Source organism: Cololabis saira, chromosome 16, assembly GCF_033807715.1.
Source record: "Cololabis saira isolate AMF1-May2022 chromosome 16, fColSai1.1, whole genome shotgun sequence".
NCBI classification, from domain to species: domain Eukaryota; kingdom Metazoa; phylum Chordata; class Actinopteri; order Beloniformes; family Belonidae; genus Cololabis; species Cololabis saira.
The window spans coordinates 9,469,128-9,490,104 of NC_084602.1; the positions used below are offsets into that span (position 1 = coordinate 9,469,128).

The 20,977-nt window shown below is 38.9% G+C and overlaps 1 protein-coding gene across 1 annotated transcript in view; it reads left to right on the forward strand.

Annotated features, from left to right (window-relative positions):
• babam2 (BRISC and BRCA1 A complex member 2) overlaps positions 1-20,977 on the forward strand; it is a 112,628-nt gene that overhangs the window by 33,934 nt on the left and 57,717 nt on the right. Inside the window, exons 5-6 of the mRNA XM_061743132.1 lie at positions 7,745-7,936; positions 8,662-8,736. Of these exons, the coding sequence (XP_061599116.1) occupies positions 7,745-7,936; positions 8,662-8,736 (267 nt within the window). The remainder of the gene's footprint in view (positions 1-7,744; positions 7,937-8,661; positions 8,737-20,977) is intronic.

A 20,977-nucleotide genomic window follows, 5' to 3' on the forward strand; every position in this document is an offset into this window, starting at 1 on the left:
AATAATAATAATAATAGCAATAATTAATAATGAATACAGCACGAAGACAAATTATTTAATATATCATGAGTATTGTGAGTTTGTATGTGTGAATGGTGTAATGTAATGTAATGTAATACATTGTTATGAGACGGCTCAACCAAAATAAATAGGGATTAGCACCAACCACATGTAATTTGGTTGAGGAAATGTTATTTTTATTTAGTGATAAATGTGGTTTAAATGAACACGGGTGAGAACCGCAGCTCAAAGCAGGGTTGTTGGATGCTTCCAAAAGGAAAACAAAATTGTGGATGTCTATGTGCTTGAACGAAAATACCTAAACCTGGTTGGGTTTTTGCCTTTTGAAAGCAGGACCAGGAATGTGGACTTAATCACCGGCAAGAAACTGCACAGCTCTGATATACATTCTTAGAAAAACAATACCAGTGAGTGCACACTGTAAACAGCAGGCATGGGCCATACGACTGGAACTTTTCTTCTTCTTAAACACTTTTTACAGTCAAGCAGATTTGACTGAGTACTATAATAATTTAATTATAAATATAACTATATACATATGATATAAAATTCAAATTAATTCATTTTAGTAAGTATTTTTGAATTTCAATAATGAGGCCACTCATGATTCTTTCCCGTGCAAAATTGTTTTCTTTGTCAATCTTTATTAATAAATCAGATATATAAATTAAAATATAAATAAAAAGATGGAACAACAACCCAAAACTTAAAAAATAAATAATCAAAACTTAATATTTAAACATTGGTGATATGGTTAAAAAAGCTATTTTCTAGTTTCCTACATTTACCAAAAAATAAAAAAACATTCTATTCATTACATCACTTTAATCTGAAAAGGTGCAATATGAGTAATTTAATGAAAGATGAAGATGAGCAACACTTTCTTTTCAAAAGGCACAGTGTTTATATATTATATCAGGGTCTTGTTGGCATAGTGGCTATGTCTTCAATGTTGACTTGGAGTCACTGCTTCATGAATAGCTACTGATCATAGGAAAATATAAAAAAAATCTAATGTTAATCCACTATATTTTTAGTATGCAGTTTTTAAATGTTGATATTGAATCAAATCCTAATATCTTGAGGTAATACGATTATAAATTGCCCTTACAGATAAACTATATTACAAAAATGGAAGGTATGAGTGGTTTATTCATTTGAGTGGCAGGTTTTATCGTCAGCCAAGGTAAGGCTTAAATCTTCTGACACAGGTTTTGCCCGTATGTTGTGACAAAATAATTGGATTATAAGGTCCAGATCGAACCAGGGACTATTGTTGAGGCCCGTGATACGTACCCCCTGTGGTTAAAGCCATGAGAAAGATGTTCCTTCCAAACAGACTGATCTAGAGGGCATATAGATGGATTTTTCTTTCACTCCATTTCATCAATTGTTAAATCTAAGCTTTCAAACTGCTTATATTGTGACTATAGCATCTTTTGTGTTTTTCATGTATCAAATCTGTACATTTTCCTCAGGGCTTATCCTATTCATGAAGAGAAAGGAAAAGAAAAAAACAACACATAGATTTGTTTTGGCACACACAGCCTTCAGCAGAGCGTGTAAAATCAATTCAGAGAAGAGTCTGTGCATACTCACATATCTGCACCTAGCCATACACACACAATGCAACACATGAACATCGCTTTTTTTGGCTCACTGCTTCACATTCTTTCTCCCTCTACCAATGTTTCCTTCACTATTCAAAGACTATCTTGTTAACTCAAAATCACTAATTTCTCTCCAGTTGTATTCAATGTAACAGGAGAGAAATGAGTGCAATGTCCCGTTGTAGGCCATACCAGTGAATTTGTATCCATTCTAATACTTTATACAATTTAGAGCAGTGATAGATGCTCAGTGCATCAGACCATCAATGGAGACATTTCACTCCTTTATGCTCCTCAAGTAGTAATTGTTACTTAATTTGCTGGTATTTTGATTTTCTTTCCAGGGCAAAAATGAGGACAGTAGAATAGATTATTACGAATAATGTTTGCAAATGTGAATAGAAGCATGTTTACAAAAAACATATTTTGTACAAGCAACCATGGGTCCCATTGCACGTATCACGGAGTGATTTTAATAATTTCTGTCCTTACAATTGATTAAAATTGACAAATCTGTAATTAATTTTGTGACTGTCAGATCATTCTCAATTTCACTTTTGAGATTGATCTCAATTTCAATAAAAAAGTGAAATTGAGTTTGATATGACTTTAACTTTTTAAGTGCATTTCAAAGGTTAGAATACAGTCTTTTAATATAGAAGATACAATACATTTTTAAAGCAAATTTTAAAGAAATTCAGTGGCCCCTGATCCCTCATTTTTTCCACAGTTTTGGTAGTTAGGTTCCTGTTTTATTTTGAAATCCCATGTCCTTGTGTTTCAGTTATATATTGACTTCCCTTGTTCCCATCTGCCCAGATTGCGTGCACCTGTATCTCATCAAGCCTTCTGTGTAGATCTCGTCTTGTCTATCCCTTGTTCCCGGCTGGTCTGTACTGTTTCTACCTCCATGTGTCATGTCAGTTTATTGGATTTCTGGTCAAGTTTTAAGTTTGTGTTATTGTAGTCCTGCTCAGCATTGCTTTGTTTTTTGTTTTTTTAAGGAAAATAAATCACTTTTTTGGAGCTCCTGCCACCATGCTCTCCTGCGTCTGGGTCCAACTCAGCCACAACCTGACAAGACCTTCCTATTGCCACCATTTGACTACAAACTACTTAACCTTATTTAAAATTGTAGGATTTTTTTTTTTAAGTCATAAGAAAAACAAAGACCATGAAATTAAGTTAAGCAAAAAGAAAATCCTTTGGTCTAATTACCACCAAATTCAAAATTTGGACCATTGTGACATATACAATTTCCCTTATAATTTGGTTTCCAGAACACTTTCTGTGATTATGCCAGCTCATTTGACAATTCTCAGTTCTTGCTAAACCTAACTTTAAAAATTATATGAAACAACATTGCACTTAATCAGTTAACCATGAAAAAAATTCTTCAACCCCCAAATCCTTTTTTTACAATGTGTTTTATTGATTTTTAACAAATAGATAAGAAAAAAAGGGACACACAATCAAAATAAAACAAAATAGAACAAAATAACTCAGCTCACAAACAGAAAAATCAAGCAGGAGATTCAGGAATGACACAAAAACAAAAAATAAAAACAGTAGCAAAAACAATAGATGTCTGAGCAAGAAATGCCTTACTGGTGTCTGTAACATAAAGCTTCCTGCAAGAATTGGATATATGCCCAAACCGATGAATGACATGAGAGGTTCCCGTATTCTGCTAAATATATTTTCCTCGTGACGCAACATACACGTCAGATAGTCCAATGAAACATATCCCAATGCAACTTTGTGCCAGCCTGATTTAGATGGAGCTCTGTCAGTTGTCCAGTTCAAAAGAATACACTTTCTGGTGCAGAATTTTAACATTCTGAAAAGTTTCTCATCAGTGATAACCATTAGATATCCCTAGTAGCATGTGTAGTGGATCACATTCAACAGTAACAGTTTTACAATCTGCCAATATTGCTGTATTTTTCTACAAGACCACAGACAATGAGTAAGACAGTTTCCTCTTTTTCACATTTAGGACACTGGGAGGAGCAGTTATGGGGCTTTCCCACTAGTATTTACTCAGCCCGGCTCGCCTCGCCTCGACTTGGTTTTGGTGCTTTTCCACTAGGGGTCTAACCGTGCCGAGTAGATACTTTTCTGTAACTACTCTGCCAGTCTAAGCGGCCTGAGTCGGGCTGTATCTGACGTCAGCACAAGCAGGGTACAAAATAATTGATAGTCTAAATTAAATATATGGTTTGGAGCTTTTCTTCTTGGAATAAAGCAACAATTTGGAATTCATTATCTGGGACACACAGGACATCTCCAAAATCCTTTTCCTTTACTTGGGAGCTGTACAACACAAGATAAACCTCTCTTATTGGCCACTTAATTAGATTTACAGGAGCAGCTGAGTTTAAGAACTAACAACTAACCCAGGATGTTTCAACTGTAATTACTGAAGCAGTGCTTATGCCACATTGCTGTCCTCACATTGCTGTCTTGTTCTTCCTTTTGTAAACAAGACGTGTATTAGCACAAACACATCTTTCAGAGTGTTTATGACAGCTGTAAATGTAAACAATCTGAAAAGCATATTTATAATCACCTTTTTCCCGTGTAGAGGTTATCTAGACATCAACGATGGAGATCCTTAGTCCAGTTTCCATGTGGCCTTGGCCTACTTGTCTGAACTCTTCAGTGTTATGTCTTCCCTCTCTCTCTCTCTCCCACCTCTGATCACTTCCTTTCCCGTCCTCGTCCTCCTGACTGGAGTTTGTCTAACATTCTCTGTCACAATCCTGACTCAGCCCATACTTAGTCTCCCTTCAGTTTCAGCTCGCTCCTGCCTCAGGGCTCTGACTGCCACTTTTGGACAATACCCATCTTTGTTTGCATCTCCCCCTCATTTCGGGAATACCGGCATTGCTGGTAACCACAGGAGGATCAGAACGATGAGGTCATTGTCTCAGTTTAGCCCGCCTGTGCCACTGGCCCTCGTCGCCGCTCCACTCCATTGTGAAACAGTGGGATCTTTCTCCGTGAGGCTGATCCTCGCTGCCAGACAGACAAGACAGACAGTCTTGGAGAGAAGCTAATGAAAGTCAAAAACATCCTGCCTTTGTCACCTGAATGCAATGGGTATTTTTGCTTAATTCCAGCATTCGTTTGTTCTCCCACTCATTTGGCGCACATTAAAATGTCTTTGTTTTCATTTGCTACATTTCATTGGCTTGAATGCCACGGCAAGACAATGAAGTTGCGGATTTACTTAGACACCACACTTATGTCATTAGATTTCATTATTTATCGCTTGCCTACTCACAATTTGGGTCTGCCAGCTGTATTTGATTTTCAGAATGAGTTAGAGAAAGGAATCCCTCTTACCATAAAGATTGCATCAGGGCTGCATTTGAATCAAAATTAAGACAGGTTGTTCCTTTTCCCCTCATCATCTTCGCATTAAATGTGAAATCCCCTTTTGCAAATTACACCTCTCCCAAGATGATATGCAAAAAGCTACAACTATATGAAAATGGAGTTACTTTTCAAAAGCAACTGGCTCAAAGCTCCCAAACAAGAAAATTGTTTCATTGTTTTGTTTAAATCTCTTTTGATGAGTACACAGTTATTTCATAACCCAGACAGCGCAGTAAACTCATCAAGCAACGTTTTTTGTTTTTGATTCACATAGGATTTTCTACATTATAACCACTCAAAACATAAAGTCTCAAGCTCAGCCATTCATTTTTTGTGATAAGGCCAGAAAGACATACATACATATACATACATGTTTCGGGGGCAATAGCCTTCGTCCAGCTGATATGGGGGGATCTCAAGGCGTTGAGAAAAAACACCTTAAAATTGTTGAGGAAAAGATAATTTTGAAGTTTTATAATAAATGTTGGTCTCTGCTCTCAGTCAAAGGGGTCAGGAACTGTTTGTGATCACTAAAACAGGGATTTGTGAAAAGGGAGGAAGTTTGCATGCATAAATAAGTCACAATGCACTGATCTCTAAATTTGCATAAATAAGCCCTAAAAGTTGACTTTGATATTGTTATAAAAACTATGTGCATGTCCAACTGCAGATTTGTTGCCTCTTGCTGCTGCTCAATGAACAGCTTGCTTGTTGTTGCTTGTGTTTGGCGTGGTTCTGGTTGTGTTCAGGGCAGTTCTGTGTGGGTTTGAGGTGGTTCTGGTTGTACTGCATTCATTCCTATGCTCCCCATATGAATGAACAGGATTTGCATCACCACGCTGTGTAACCTGGTATGCTCTTCCTCAAGTACTCCAAAACTGTAATATTTAGCATAATGAGGCTTCAATATGTTGTAGTCCAAAGCATCCAAAGTCTTTGAACGTTTGAACGATGTCTGTACGATAAAGTGTGGCCAAGCAAAAAGGCAATTTTCTGCTTTTTGCCGTCTAGCGACGCCACAGTAGCACTTTTGACAGAGAAAAATGAATAGCCATCGCATTAAAGGCCGAAAAAAGTGTGGAATTATAATAGGCGGAAGAAAGGGGACCCTAAAAAGATACTAGGGATACTAATATATCGCCTTTACAAACTGCTTTTTTTTTGCTTTTCTTCCCTTCCTTACCAGAGCGATGTCATGCCATGCATCTCCTGCACGCCATTTTGCCTTGTAAAATAGTTTGGTTTTTTTTCTGGCTTTTTTGTCCCAGGGCGGTGTCTTGCAATGCACCCCCTGCGTGTTTTGTGTTTGGCTAATGCAAAATGGCCTTTTACCTGCATTGCAATGTGTGCTGCCACTGGCATGGACATAATTAAAAAAGAGTTCATCAGCATCCTAAAGTTTACCACCATAACAAAATCATAAATAAGTTGTTGGGCTGTGAGGTGCAACCCACAAGCTTCATGTAGCTCGTATCAGGAACAGCTATCAATCATTGTGGCAGCAGAGGTCAGAAAAAGTAGCAGATTGACGAGGATAGACTCAGTACTTTTCCATACCGGTTTAAACTGGTTACAGGACATCCTTTAATACAACCCTTTCCTTCTGATCTCACGGATTCGTAGGATCAAACATTTAAGGTTTTTTTTTTTTCTTTTCTTTCCAGAGACAAACATGTTTTCCATTAGTATGTTCTTCCCAGAAGCCACTAATAAAAGTTTTCTCTGCCTTTTATACTGCTTAATTACTTTCCAGTACATATCCCAGTGTTGTGTGTTTTTGATGGGGTTGTTCAAATTGATTTGACCTTTAGATGACATCTAACAAATTTTTTCAGTCCATGTTTTATGACTTGCATGCTGGAAATAAATGGGTTCACGTTGAAAAAGCAGGCCCTCATCATTTGAATTTCCTCTGGTGTTTGTTAGTCTCTTTCATTGCATTACATTTTAGATTATGAAAATCTTATCTCAGTTGGTTTATGTTTGCTGCTCTCTTTCTTTCTGGCAAAGGTAATTTGTTTTCCTTTTTTTAGTAGTTTATCTGACAAGCAGCTATTGATTAATAGCTGGGAGGAGATCGCTTGTGATTTGAGAGTCCAAAGATGGCGAAAGACAAATGGAGCTATGTCCGTTCAGGGTTCAGGGAGGTCGCATATCTTCCCTTTTGTACAATAGTACTTCCCTTATTTACTTGTTTGCTGTGGAGTAAAAAAAAAATGCTGCACCTTTCACAAAAATAATAAAAAATTGTACATATGTTATTTTATTTAGAGCCCTCATTTTTCTATCTCATACTGCTGCACCTTTCAGTTCTCTAATTGTATATATGTTAATAAGTGCCTACATTTGTTTATTTACTACATTTGTTTATTTACTTTACTGTTTGCTATTTTTAAATCTGGGTACAGCGAGCGAAACAACCAGTGTCAAATTCCCTGTTGGACAATGTTCAAACTTGGTCAATAAAGATAATTCTGATTACTTGCAAAGATTAAATGCTGTCATTCTGCACTGTGAATGGATGCTAACCAAAACATTGATGTTTCTGAATTAAATTTGACACCAAAATATTAAAAAAGAAAAAACAAGACTAACCCATAAATGGTTTGGCAAATAGTCAGTCAATGCAGATATTCGGAAGAAGAATTAAAAAGCTAGCCAATCCTGTGTAAATGTGCCTGTACTTGACTGTCCTTCCTAACTCTTCCCCTCCCTGTTGACTCCATCAGCACATGGACCGCTGGGATGCTGGGAACCCCGAGTGCTTACTCCTGCTGGTGAAGGAGCTGCTGCACCAGTACCACCGCTACCAGTGTCAGCGTCTGAGTGAGAGCTCCAGGCTGCTGTTTGAGTACGACAGCCTGCTGGAGGAACCAAACTACGGCAGCAACCTGGAGGTTTACGCTGGACAGAACAGCTGGGTAAGAACCTAATCACAGTCTACTGCTCACACAGTAAGCAATTGTGTATTGCAATCATGTACATCAATAATAAAGAGGTGAAATGGCCAAATGGTTTCTTGTTTTATCATGTCCTTTGGATGGTTTACTGAATGATGTCCCACAGCCAGACAGTTAAGGTATAGGTTATATAGTATATATATATATATATATATATATATATATATATATATAGGTATAGGTAGTTCTGTCAGGGCATCTTGGTTGGGTGCCATGTTTCTGCGTCTTTTCTTTAATTCAATCAATGTTTTGCACATTTACACTGCCAAATAAGATGGAAAAAATACCCAAGACCTATAATTGAGGAAAAACATAAATAAATCTGAGATAAATAGCTGTATTATATCTTTGAACTCCCCACTGATATACATTTAAGTGCTTGGGGCATGAAAGCAGCAAATAACTGTGATGAAAAGGATTTCCAGCGTGGTTAAGTAAAGGTGGTTTAAAAAAAATCCTAGTTCTTGCAGGATTTATTTCAAAAAATAAAATTGCACATACTAATATATGTTCATTGTAGAATAGAGCTGGGTGTCGAAGCTTGGTATAAATGTGTCCATAACTCGTATTCAAAGGTGCCATGTTTTCTCATATTACACTTGACTAGACACTAGTGAATTTTACAATGATCTAATTTAGTTTTATTTCTGATATCAGTTCTTTAACTTTGCTTTCTGTTTCTGCAGACAGGGGAGTTCTCAGCACGCTTCCTTCTCAAACTTCCTGTGGATTTCAGCAACATCCCAGTCTATCTCCTTAAGGTAGTTCAGCACCAACGTCACGGTCACATATCATATATCAGTCATTATCATGAGCTTTCCTCAGTTATTACTGGTATGGTTGCGAGGGTTAACTTGTTTGCATTTTGAACATTTGCGGTGATAATGGTAAGATTTATTGACTTTACTGCACTTGTTTGTGCATGTGCATGTGCACAGACTCTGCTCTTGGGGGGGCTGTAAGCAAGCCGTCATTGTCCATCTCCTGTGCCCCACATTGTGTCTCAAGGCAGTTAACCGGCTGACAGAAACATGCACACACTCTCACAATAAATACATAGATAGATATATAGAAAGATAAATGCTCTTATTCTCTTATCTTTTTCCCGCTTTTTTCTCTCACCCACTATCTTCACGGCTGTTTCCTAGAGGCCCAGGTTGTCTGGCCTTTTCTGGCCAGCCCACTACTCTGTTGTGAAGGGAACTGATGGTGAGCTTATGGGAAACGGCAGCCATCATCAGCATTTGTCCCTTATCTGTCAGACCTGCAGCACTTAGACTCATCCGTCTTTGTAGACTCTAAATAGATAGTCATATTTCACAGCCACGTTTAAAATCATGTTGGGATTTTATTTCATTTACTTTTACCCTTACTCCTGAGCAAAAAAATCTCGTAGACTGCACCCTGAAGGAAGTACTATTGGTGACTTTTTTTTTTTTTTAAATCCCCAGACATGCTTGCTGTCACTTGCAGAAACGAGGCATACGCTGACTGACCTTTAACCAGTGTGTGGTGGTGCTTGTACAACCAGTGACATAGCGTTGTCAAGTAACCTTTTAAAATATTTCACAATCATTTTTTTTCCATAAAAACTAAACTTGGATGTGGATACACATCCTTTTTACCCTTATCTCAGGGTTTTTCTCCGTTTCACATGCATGTACTCGCAGCGTTGTGCTTTATTTGGCGACGAGGGCATACACAAACGGAGTGTATGAAGACTGAGGAAGAGTACTGACTCATAGAGTGGAAAGAAATGAACATCATCAGCCCACACCTGTCCACCTACGCATTACAGTGGAGCAGGACTGTGCAGTATATAGGCTGGACTGGACTGCGCACCAAAGTCAATGACCTGAATTTTCATTTTGACAGTTGTCAAGCAATTGCTCTTGTAAGTGAGTGTGCAATGTCAAATAAATTGTATTCATGCATTGCACATATCGCCTACAAGATATTTAGGGCCCAAGCACCAACAGTGCAATATTGTTTTTGCCATGTTTATTATTATTATTATTATTATTATTATTATTATTATTATTATTATTATTATTATTATTATTATTATTATTATTATTATTATTATTATTATTATTATTATTATTATTATTATTATTATCAGGGGCTGAGCACCAAGGGTGCGAAGAGCCTCTTGGTTTCCTATTGTTATTACCGTATTTGCATGCCAGTGGCAGCACATATTGCAATACAGGCCAAATGCATGAGCCAAACAAAAGCCAAACAAAAACAACACCCCCTGCAAAGCCCTGAAAAAAATCCCCCCCAAAACAAAATGCCTGAAAAAAGAAAAAAAAAGAAGAAAGCCTTTTTACAAGGTAAAATGGCCCCAAGAAAATGAGAAAAAAAAACAGTTAGTGAAGGCAATATATTAGTATCCAGGATCGGTTTCCCTTCCACTTACTATTAGTCCCAATTTGAACGGATCAATATGGTCATTATTTCTCATATTCATTGCACCACCATATGGTGAAAGGATAAAGTAGATTATGGTTGGTTATTATTTGCCCCTTAGAAGGATTAGTGGAATGTCAGATATTGCGAGGAGGTTCTTTATAAGTTGATGATTTCCCACGGAAATATCAGAAAGTACATTGAAGGGCATGGTTGTCATGGTGTTGGTACAGAACCTACTTAATGCAATAAAGATGGATGTTATTTTACAGAGTAGTGTAGGAAGGTGGTGGCACTTGGGGGCAGAGGCCATGGGTGCGAGGGTCTGATCAACAATGCTTGCAGCGTTAATACATTTTGTTACAGAGCAGCTGGAACTTAATTCATTTATTCCTACGGTCGCTTCTGACTTGCAGATGAACGTAGCATCTATTACAATACAAGTTATCTTTAAGCGGTTTCCAGAAAAAACTTTTAAGTGGGAAGAAACAATGAGCATGACTTGGCTCATAAGGGGGACCCGCCTACCGAAGGCCAGGTAGATCAGGAATGGGGAGACAGGATAGACAGAATGGAAAACAGGAGAGGCACGGATATATTGTCACACAGTAAGAGACAGTCGAATTATTGCCTTAGTCCGACTGATATCGAAATTTTAAAAGCCATGTATACACTTAGTTGGGCTGTAGTCGAACCGAACTGGAGTTCTTGAAATCATACTATAAGTGCCGGATAATGCGGTACTGAATCAAGCTATTCCGGCATGTATATGCAAACCACGGTTAGCCGAGTACGGTAATTAACTGGCCTGGAAACTCCCCCTTCTGGGAGTGACGAGATCACGGAAGCGTGGATAACAGTCAAGGCATGACAACAACGCAGTAGTAGGCGAAGAAGAGGAAGACTTTGCGTGCAACACTATCAGGTTTAGTATGTACGAAATGTACAGAGCAGCTGCATTGTTGGCGTCAATATCTCTGTGTTTTGTTGTTCTCCTTCCACGTCTGGTTCAAATCTGCTGTGTCGTTTACTAATTGTTCTAACTAACCAGAAGAATTCCAACTCCAAAGGGTGTATAGCGCCCCCTAGCGTTGCGGAGTCAAACTCACGTCACTCAATAATTGGATTCTCTTCCCGTGGATCTATACACGGATTTCTCGGAAACCAGTGTCCTTAGCTCGATTATGGCCAAAAAGTCAATTTAGAAGTGCATGTAACTGTACTGAGTGTCCGTTGGTAGCCGTGAGCCGCGAGCCGCTATGGACTGTCCAAGCTCCTGGTAGATGTTTTCATTCCTTATTGCCCCGTCTAGATCCCTTTTTAATTCTCTCCTCAGCCACCAGGTTTATGAACATCTGACCCTCAGAGTTGGATCATGAAACAGACTTTTGCGCTGCCATTGCTGGTCAAATAGAAGGAACAAGAAGAGTCGCTCTTCAACTGATTCTCACATCCTGACTCAGACGTCTGACTCCAACCCCCCGACCAATCAGTGGCCTGTAGTGTGATGATGTCAGATACAGTCCGACTCAGCAGCTTAGAACCTCGGCAGAATAGATACAGAAAAGTATCTACTCGGCACGCCTCGACCTCCAGTGGAAAGGCACCAAAACCGAGGCGAGGCGAGCCGAACCGGGCTGAGTAGGTACTAGTAGAAAAGCGCCATTAGTTGGTAAGTGTCATCACACCAATCAAGCCTAATTCTGCCTCAGCTGATTGAGCAAGATTTCTTTGAATGTGTGCTGAGATTAAATACATTACCTCATTTGGACTAAGTAGTTCTAAGGCTTCCTTATGACAACATTTTGTTTTTCGCTATAACTACACTAAAAGGGGCAAATCACACAAGTTAATTCCAGGCAAATTGGGACTAGAAAGTGACATTGTAATTAGATACAAAAGGCATGGGAACTTTTGTCAGCAAAAGTGACATGTGCAGTCCAGCAGACAAAAGTCTGCATGAGATATAGTCTTTTCAGTAACTCTTTCAGTAAATCACACAGTTATGGAGTCCAAATTGGATGTGCATCCTATGCTCTGTGTCCAAAAACCTCCTTTGTAGTTTTTACAGCATACCTACCTAAAACCTTTGTTGTTCTTTTCATTGCAAATAAACAATGCTTGCCCTTTTGTCTGAGCTCTCTTCACAGTGGATGCATAAAACCTTCAAGTGCTTATAAATGTTCCACTAAATTCAGCAGATTTGATTCATGGCGTAAAGCTAAAAACAAAGGAAAAGCAAAATAAAAACTTTAACCACAGTCAGTTTTGGCTACAGCACAATTCTTTGTGTTAGTCAATGAAATATGGACGGAATATTTCTGAACCGTTCTGTAACATGCGTACTGCTTTTATCTGTTGCACTGGTGATTATTTCAGTGTTGTGGCTCATAGTGTAATTTAAAGCTGTGGATACGATGGAGTTTTCTGGGTAAAAACTGTAGTTAATGGGCTTATCACTATCAGAGCAAACTTGCCCTCACAAGTTACTGTGGGGCTGTTTTTGGCTGAACGCCCACTAAAGCCTTCAAGATGAGTTCCAACCTATTTAATGAAAGGTGTTTACAAAAAAGTCACAACTCAAAAAGTCAGGAGGTGATGCCTTTCAAACTAAATATCAGCCATCAGCTAGGTGCTGTAGGTAGAGGTCTAACTGCTGACCCTGATTTGAATCAACCTTCCAATCAAATCCACGGATGTCCTTGCTTGAGGACGGAAGGTTTGGCATTGAAGCGGAAATCTGTTCAGACATAGTCTAGTGTGCAATGCTAGTGAACGCTGAGATGTTGCTGGTGGGCACAGAGCTGTGGAGGACGACTGTTACCTGGAGCAAAACATCCGCATGGTCTGAGCTCACGACAGTGGACATGTTTACCTTCCTGCATAGACTATCCAGCTGCAGGGAGGAGGCAGGAATGCTAGTTTATTTGTTTCATTATTTAAAAAAAAATAAGGGAGGGGGCGGGTGGGGGGATGTCTGTCAGAATTGGACGTTGAGAATGGAGATGAAGGGAAATGAGATGCACAAAGATGAATGTTGGCAGTTTTCTTCTACTTTAAAGGCCATGCAGTCCTCTTGGGCACCGTTTTAGTTTCTCATTCTCTTATTGTACCTTGACCTCCTGCTTGTCACCCATTTAAGTTCGCTTTTACTTCTACCCTGTCATTTAGCTCTGGTGTTTCACCTCTTGCACAGTGCATATGCAGATCGAGGGGCATGGCTTATTTATACACACTGCCTAATTTGTATTACATGGGTTTTAGTTTCAGTACAAATAAGAAAGCCATGGCATTTTCTTAAAAGGATGTTGTGCTTCCCATCATCCGAGGTTCTTGCCAACTTACACTATATATGAAGCTGCTGTCTGTAGATGTTTATTATCAGCACGTTGGCACACCAAATTGGTGACTGGGCCCTGCTTTGCTTCTCTTACTTTTCTCAAGATTTGTTTCTACCACAGGCACTGACCCATGGCAGCAGCTCTAAAGTGTGTGTATGTGTGTGTGTGTCTTTGTGTGGGAGAGAGTGTAAGGAGCATTGACAAAAGGTTTGGTCCTCCAGTAAGCTGTTAGCCGTTTCCCTTTTAACTGAGTTGTGTAGAATTAGCCTCTTGCAAAAAGGACTTTCAAAGTAGGAGGGGTTTTTTTTTGCCAGTGCTCCACCTCATTTTTTGGATGCGAGGGGCATTTTTATTGCGCCTCTGTTCCGCCTCAGGAGGTAGTAATGGCAGTAAAACAAAGGGAAGGCAACCTCTATGTGCAGAGGTGACCCTGCATGTCAAAACACACCGCTCTTGCCAGCAATACTCTTATCAGTTAGATGATTCGGCAAAGCCGGCGTGCTGTATGTAATCACACACCAACGTGCCGCTCAGCATCCTCAGTTCAGTCTGCAGCCCTTTTCACAGAGCATCTTATTGGTGCAAAAACCTTTACTGGTTAAGCTGCTATTTCTCTTTTGAAAATGATTTATGTCTGTGTTAATTTTCAATGTTTCATATCTGACCTAATGTGTGTAGATATTTTACTCCCAAAAACAGTGGTTTAATGCATTAATTACTGCTGCTGCTGCAGTAACTATTTTGGCAGAAAACTAGTCTGACAAAGTTTGTTATCCCACCATAATTTCCTAGTTTCACATCACTGAACTCTTACTGGAGTGTTGGGATTGGATCATAAGACATTTACTTATTAATGGCAGCAGGATAGTAACACGTTTGTTCTGGGTGGGTTATTGCAGTGCTGAACATTTCTTTTTTTTTTGTCTGCATATATATTAATGGTTAATACCATGTTGGTAAAAACCCTCAGGCATATATATATATATATATATATATATATATATATTATATTATTTTTATTTCTGATTGGATAAACACTTCCAGCATCCAGCCTCGTTGTGTCAGTCATTTCATGGACAGTCTTCACTGTAGCTCTGTGTTAACGTCTAGTTGTATTTAAGGAATAATTGTTACAGTAACTACTTTAGTTGATTTATGCCTTCTGACTTCTGGGGTAGCTACAGGCGCTAAATTGACTGAAACAGGTTCTGGAGCAAATTTACAACATGAACTGCAACGCTTTAAAACAGACGATTATGAGTAACTTTTATGACATCAACAAGTTTTACCTTAACTTGATACGGTTGTTATGGAAGTGTGATTACGTGAGCAAAGCTTGAAAGCCTTAGAGCAAGTTATCTGCACTGTAGTCTTAAATTATACTGTACAATATTGTATTTACTGTTAGTATTCTATCAGAGTTGTTTTATATGTTTTTTTTATAAGCATTTCGCTCCTTTCAGATTACATTTTGTCGCGCTGGCCCACATTTAGTAGATGCTTCTGTTTAATTTGGTCATTATTATGTGTCTAGCCTCCCTAATGCAAAGCATTCCACACCTCCACTTTGCCTCTTCCAAAACGGACCTGAGGCATCGTAGTGCGGAGCCCTGGGCAACCCTCCATCCCGATTTTGTCTGGACTAGCTGTGCATGCTTCAACAAGAGTACATGCATCTCATTATTTGTACTCTAATTATTTTTGGTCCTCCATCCTCGTATCCCATCCCCCCACCACACGCACTTGCACTAACCTTCAAAGCTCCACAGGCAGCAGTTGACAGGGGAGAGGCAGGGTGAAGCAGAGCCGTAGGCGCTCGTGCTGTCTTCTCATTTGCTCTGCCAGCGTCACTGGCTTGATTATTTCTGTGTCTCCTTTTCATTTACTGTCCCTATTTTAATCATTTTATCTAAATATCAACTCTAAATTCAGCTTTGAGCAAATGTTGCATCCACAATCATCAAGGATAAAATCAGTTCATTGGCCAGTGTTTACTATGTTACAGTAAATCTCAATGGATTTGTATCATATTAGTCTTGACCTCGTATTGAATGATTTTTCCTGCTCTAATCTGAATATGGTTGAGAGTGCTACAAATCAGCAGAAGGGCATGGAAATGCTCTCCTTGTGATTCCTTTTTTAGCAATGAACCCTCTGCTCCTCAGAGCTATGTTTAACAATGGCACCGTCTTCCACCTCAGTAGAGAGAGGGTAAAAACACAGCGTTGCCCTCCGCCCCCTCATGCAGGGGTCCAGCGGAGCCGAGGCATGCCGTAGTCAGCTGACAGATAGGATTTCTCCAGCACATCCTGCTTCTGCCTCAGGACCTCCTCCTAGTTGGACATCTTCATCAGACGCCTGAACCACCTCTCAATATAGAAGAGTAGGGAATAAACGCATGTGGACAAATTTGTCGGTGTCCTTCCACAATGGTCACTGAAGTAACTTGAAACATGAAACTAATAATTTACTGAAACTTGACTAATTATAGGAGCATGAGGCAGGATTTATGAAAAAAAAATGCGTATACATTTTAAGTTTTCTAGTTATAATGTCTGATGAAGCGTTCCAAACCAAAAAGAATGAGCCCTCTAGCGTATCTCTCAGTTGCCTTGAACAGGCTGTGTGCTGCAAAATGTGCTGCAATTCTGGGCCCGAATTTCCCGCGCTGTCCTGCGGATGTGACGTCACATGACGCTGCATGCGCGTTCTCCCGTGCCGGCCTCGCTGTTGGCTGCAGTACCCCCGACGGTCATCGTGGCGCTAATGAGTCTCATTTCTTATTCTTGCCTCATGCTCTTTTAAATTCAGACATTGGTTTTTAATTTAAAAAAATCACTGAAATTGACTTTGACCTTGTATGTTTTTTATTGATTCCTGTAAAATTCTGCTCGTTTTTTCAGTGGAGCCCTGGCTTTCACTGCTAGCTGAATTGAATCAAAGTTAAAGGTAAAGACTGAGAGCATCTTCAAGCAGCTTGATGATCCTGTCACTACAGTTGAAAATCTCACTCAAAAATCTAGTTTCCATGAGACTCTAGCCAGCTTCCCTGAACGTGGCAGTAAGAGGAAAATTGATGACACATTTGAAATGACAGATAATACAAATGGTAACCAAAGAAGCCCAGAACAGCTTCCAAAGAGATTAAAAATGAACTGCAAGGTCAAGGTACATCAGTGTCAGATCACGCCATCCATTGCTGTTTGAGCCACAGTGGACTTGATTGAAGATGATCGAAGAAAAAGTGAATCTGGAATTTGTCAAGCCATAAAGCTTCAAGGAGACTGTCCTTTGGACAGATGATACAAAAAAAACAGGAGCTTTTTGGCAAATCACATAAGCTCTTTGTTTAAAGAAAAAGGAAACATTCAAAGTCATGAACAATGTAACTACTGTGAAACATGGAGGGAGGCTCAGAGAAGGTGACAATTTTCAAAACATTTTTTGATTGATCCTGTTGCTATAATTTTGGCTAGTGAGAATTCCCTTCCTTAATTTTAGAAATTGGTAGTTCACTTCACAACAAAAATTGCTATCAGAACTTAAATTCTAGATCCCCGGAAACCCTGTTTTCACATGATGAAACACTGAAGAACAAGAACTCTCTTGCTCAATTTTGAGATGTTGGGTACATTTTTCTCAAATGAAATCAGCTACATCCATTTTAAATCTGCTTATACTTGTAATTATAAATGACTCTCTTTAGATGGGCGTTGGTCCTACTGCTCTTAAGACAGCCAGGACTAAGAGAATTAAGAGAAGCAATTTAATAACTCAATTCTTTTTTTTTTTTTTCCCATTTTTTTCACCCAGTGCTCCTACCTAGTTTCCATGGTTATTCTGATAACTGAATGTTATATTTCTCTTGATGACCAGACTTCACAACTGGCCAGGGGATAACTAGCCAAGTTCCAGCAGGCACCATGATTGTTTTCAGGAAAACTAAATTAAACATGGCTGTAGAGCAAAAAATTGCAATCTAAAAGAAGAAAATGCAACAATTTTGTGTTTAGGCATTAAACCTGGCAGCCATTGAAAAAAAATGGTGGCCATCTTGAATTTCTTTTTGTGTGGGCAGCATTTTTTTGACCCTGAAGACTTTTTTTAAAGAGTTTGAGCAGTTCTTGTGAAATATGCTGTTATCTGCTGCACTATAGAGTCAATGGGCCGTTTCCTCTGAATCATCCCTGAGTCAGTTTTGTAAGAGGCAGAGTGGAGGTGTGGAATGCTTTCCACAAGGGGAACAATAATCACAATGACTAAATTAAAAAAAGCAAATCAGGCTTTCAATTATTCACCATGACATTTAATGCTTTAGCTATAGCTTTCCAGCACATTCCAACAATGGGCTACTGGATAGAACTCTGGTCATCTTAATACAGTGATGTCATGACAACACAAAACACAACACAAAAAAAAACATTGTGCACAGCATTAACATTTCATACAAAACCAAAAATGTGTTGAACAATGACTGAAAAAGGCATAGGCTGAAGCAAACTGCTTATAAAAGCCTATCCTATATTACCAACTTTCTTTTTGTGGCTACCGACCTCCAGAAAACCAAAAAGGGAATAGAAAAGCAAAGAAACAACAGAAAAGCAAAGAAACAACAAAAGGCAAAGAAACAATAGAAAAGCAAAGAAACATTAACAGATACTCAATCACACTTATAAGCTTCAAAAATAGCTTTACAAACCATTTTCTTAAAAACCAATACTACGTGGCACCAACAGCCGTGGCAACAACAAGTCAACTAAATCTCCATTTCTGAGTCGGTTTGAACTGCAGCAGGTCTCTGACCACGTCTACATGGCATCAATGCATTGAGCTGCTGTTCTATGGTTGGTTGGTTAGATATCTGCATCAGTTGTGAAAAGATGTACTTGATAAGGAACCCAACAAGTATTGCATCTTTTTACGTCTCTGTCACATGATGTGCCCATGATGTTTGAGATGTTATCTTTATTAACCTAAAGTTGCCACAACAAATGTCAAAAAGTTGTAAGGTGACTTTGTAACCTCGAAATATATTTCAAAAAATTGAGGGTGGGAGATACAGAAAAATCCCTTGGTTTTTTCACATGTTATGTTTCTTGCGCTCATCAATCTGTGCATTGGACTATTTCTTTAAAGAAGTGTTCAACACCCCCTCGTCAGAAGTCTAGATTAAGCTACTGTAGAGTGACACAAAGCTACTTATGTGACAACCTGCACCACTGAATCACCACATGGGAATGCCAGAACACCACCGGTGCTTACGTTTATGTTTGTCCATTTTCTCACTTCATCTTGTTCCTTTTTGTGAAGGTTTGGTTTCTACCTCAGATTACCAAGAGATGAGCTCGAAGCTTCATCTGCTTGCAGCAGCTTTGCTCTGCAGTTGCCACATAATTACAGCTCTTTCCTCAACCTCCCATAAGGCTGCAGTTGTTGTGGTTTTCTGTCCCTCTCTGCATGGCAGTTGGACTTTTGGAGAAGTCGTGGCTGAAGATAGCCCGCTGCGTCAGATGGTGCGTCTTTCACAATCCTCCGCATTGACCTGGAAAACAACTGTGTGGACGCAACAATAAAATACACACATCTGTAAGGATCAACTACTAAAAGGCACAGATTAATCAACAAAATATGGCTTCAGTATCATCGACGGTCACAGCAGATGTGATTTAACATCTGTTTTTTTTTTTGTCTTAAGTTATGCAAATTAAAAAGTATAAGGATGCAAATTGTGATCTTCAAAGGATGACATAAAAAGAGCAAAAATTATCCAACAACTGCCTTTCCTCAGGTTTTGTTTCAGTTTTCAGTGATGTCTGAAACTTTGAAGGGAAGCTCGGGCCTGTGCGTGACTGCTGAGCATTTGGTTCCAAAGCAAGTGGTTGTAATTTGTGGCCTTGCCTTGCCCTTGAACGGTAAACACTGACTAAGAGCTCAGGAATCTTAAAAGCTATAAAATAATTGCAGGTTACTCTCATAATGCTCAGTGTGTGCTGGTACTTTACCTCAGCCATGTCTCATCTCAGGTTTTTGTTCAATCTCTGTTAGTACATAAAAAATCCTGCCTTTTTCTGCTGAAACTCCTGTTCCCTAAATACATTAAGTACCTGTAAAAACCTTCTTTGTCCTTGCAAATATTAATTGTTCATTTCATTTGACATCTTTGTCTATATTTTTCATTACTAGAGATGTGCAAAACATGATGTCCAAACACTTTGATGTACACACTGAAACATTCACATATGTCTATATTGATATCATGAGCTAAATGAAATGACATGATTTTTGCACAGTTATGGTGTTGCGTATGCTGTATAGTGCAAAGTTTCTCAAGGATGTAGAGTGGGGAAAAAAAGAACCAGGAAAAATGAACTTTGCAACCAGTTGCATATAAAATATCCAAGGTGCACATATGACTCCACATTATCCATATTACGCTGGATAAGTCTGTTCATTGCAATAGCAGTACATTGAGATTAACTTAAAACTTGATGATTCATGTAACTGAAAACATTTAGCCATCATACTGGCCCCTTTACAGGGTTTGGAGTAGTTCTAAAAAAGATTTCCCCCCAAAATCAAAAACCACAACATCCAATTTCACTAATAGGAGACCCTAAAGATAATAAAAATCATTGTTGTGGTTGGTTCTACTTCGGGTCGGGGTATCTCGGAAACTAAAGCCTTTTTTGTGGACTTGTTCCTAGACTATTTGGTTTCTAAGAAAATGTTACTGTGACACTGAACATTAGCAGGACAGACTGAGCTGCTCTGAGCTACATTAGCTTATGTACGGTATTATCTGCAGTACTTATCACTTTTTCTTTGCTCCTCCTGTTTTTTTTCTTTCGTTTCTCACTGTCAGATGGAAATCTTCTCTTCATTTTGACAGACTGATCACTGTCATTGCAAAGTCTTCCCATTGTTACAGGCTCTGTTGTGATTTTAAGTTGCTCAGACGTTGAGTCCCCCCTAATGGTATGTTTGTTTCAAGCTGCGCCCCTGATTATCCTAGCGGTGTCCAAGCATTATTTTATTTTTTTCATTCATTCATATACCACCCCCCACACACACTTTGGGAGCCACTGGCTTAAGTATTCATGTGCTTTAACTGCCAAATTCATTTTGTTTAAGCTTCAGGTTCGTAGCCTGGGTGACTTTTTATTACATGAAATGACTCACTGCATTGTCACTGGACTGTCATAGCTATTCAGATACTTCTTTTATACATTATCATTCATTTACATGTATC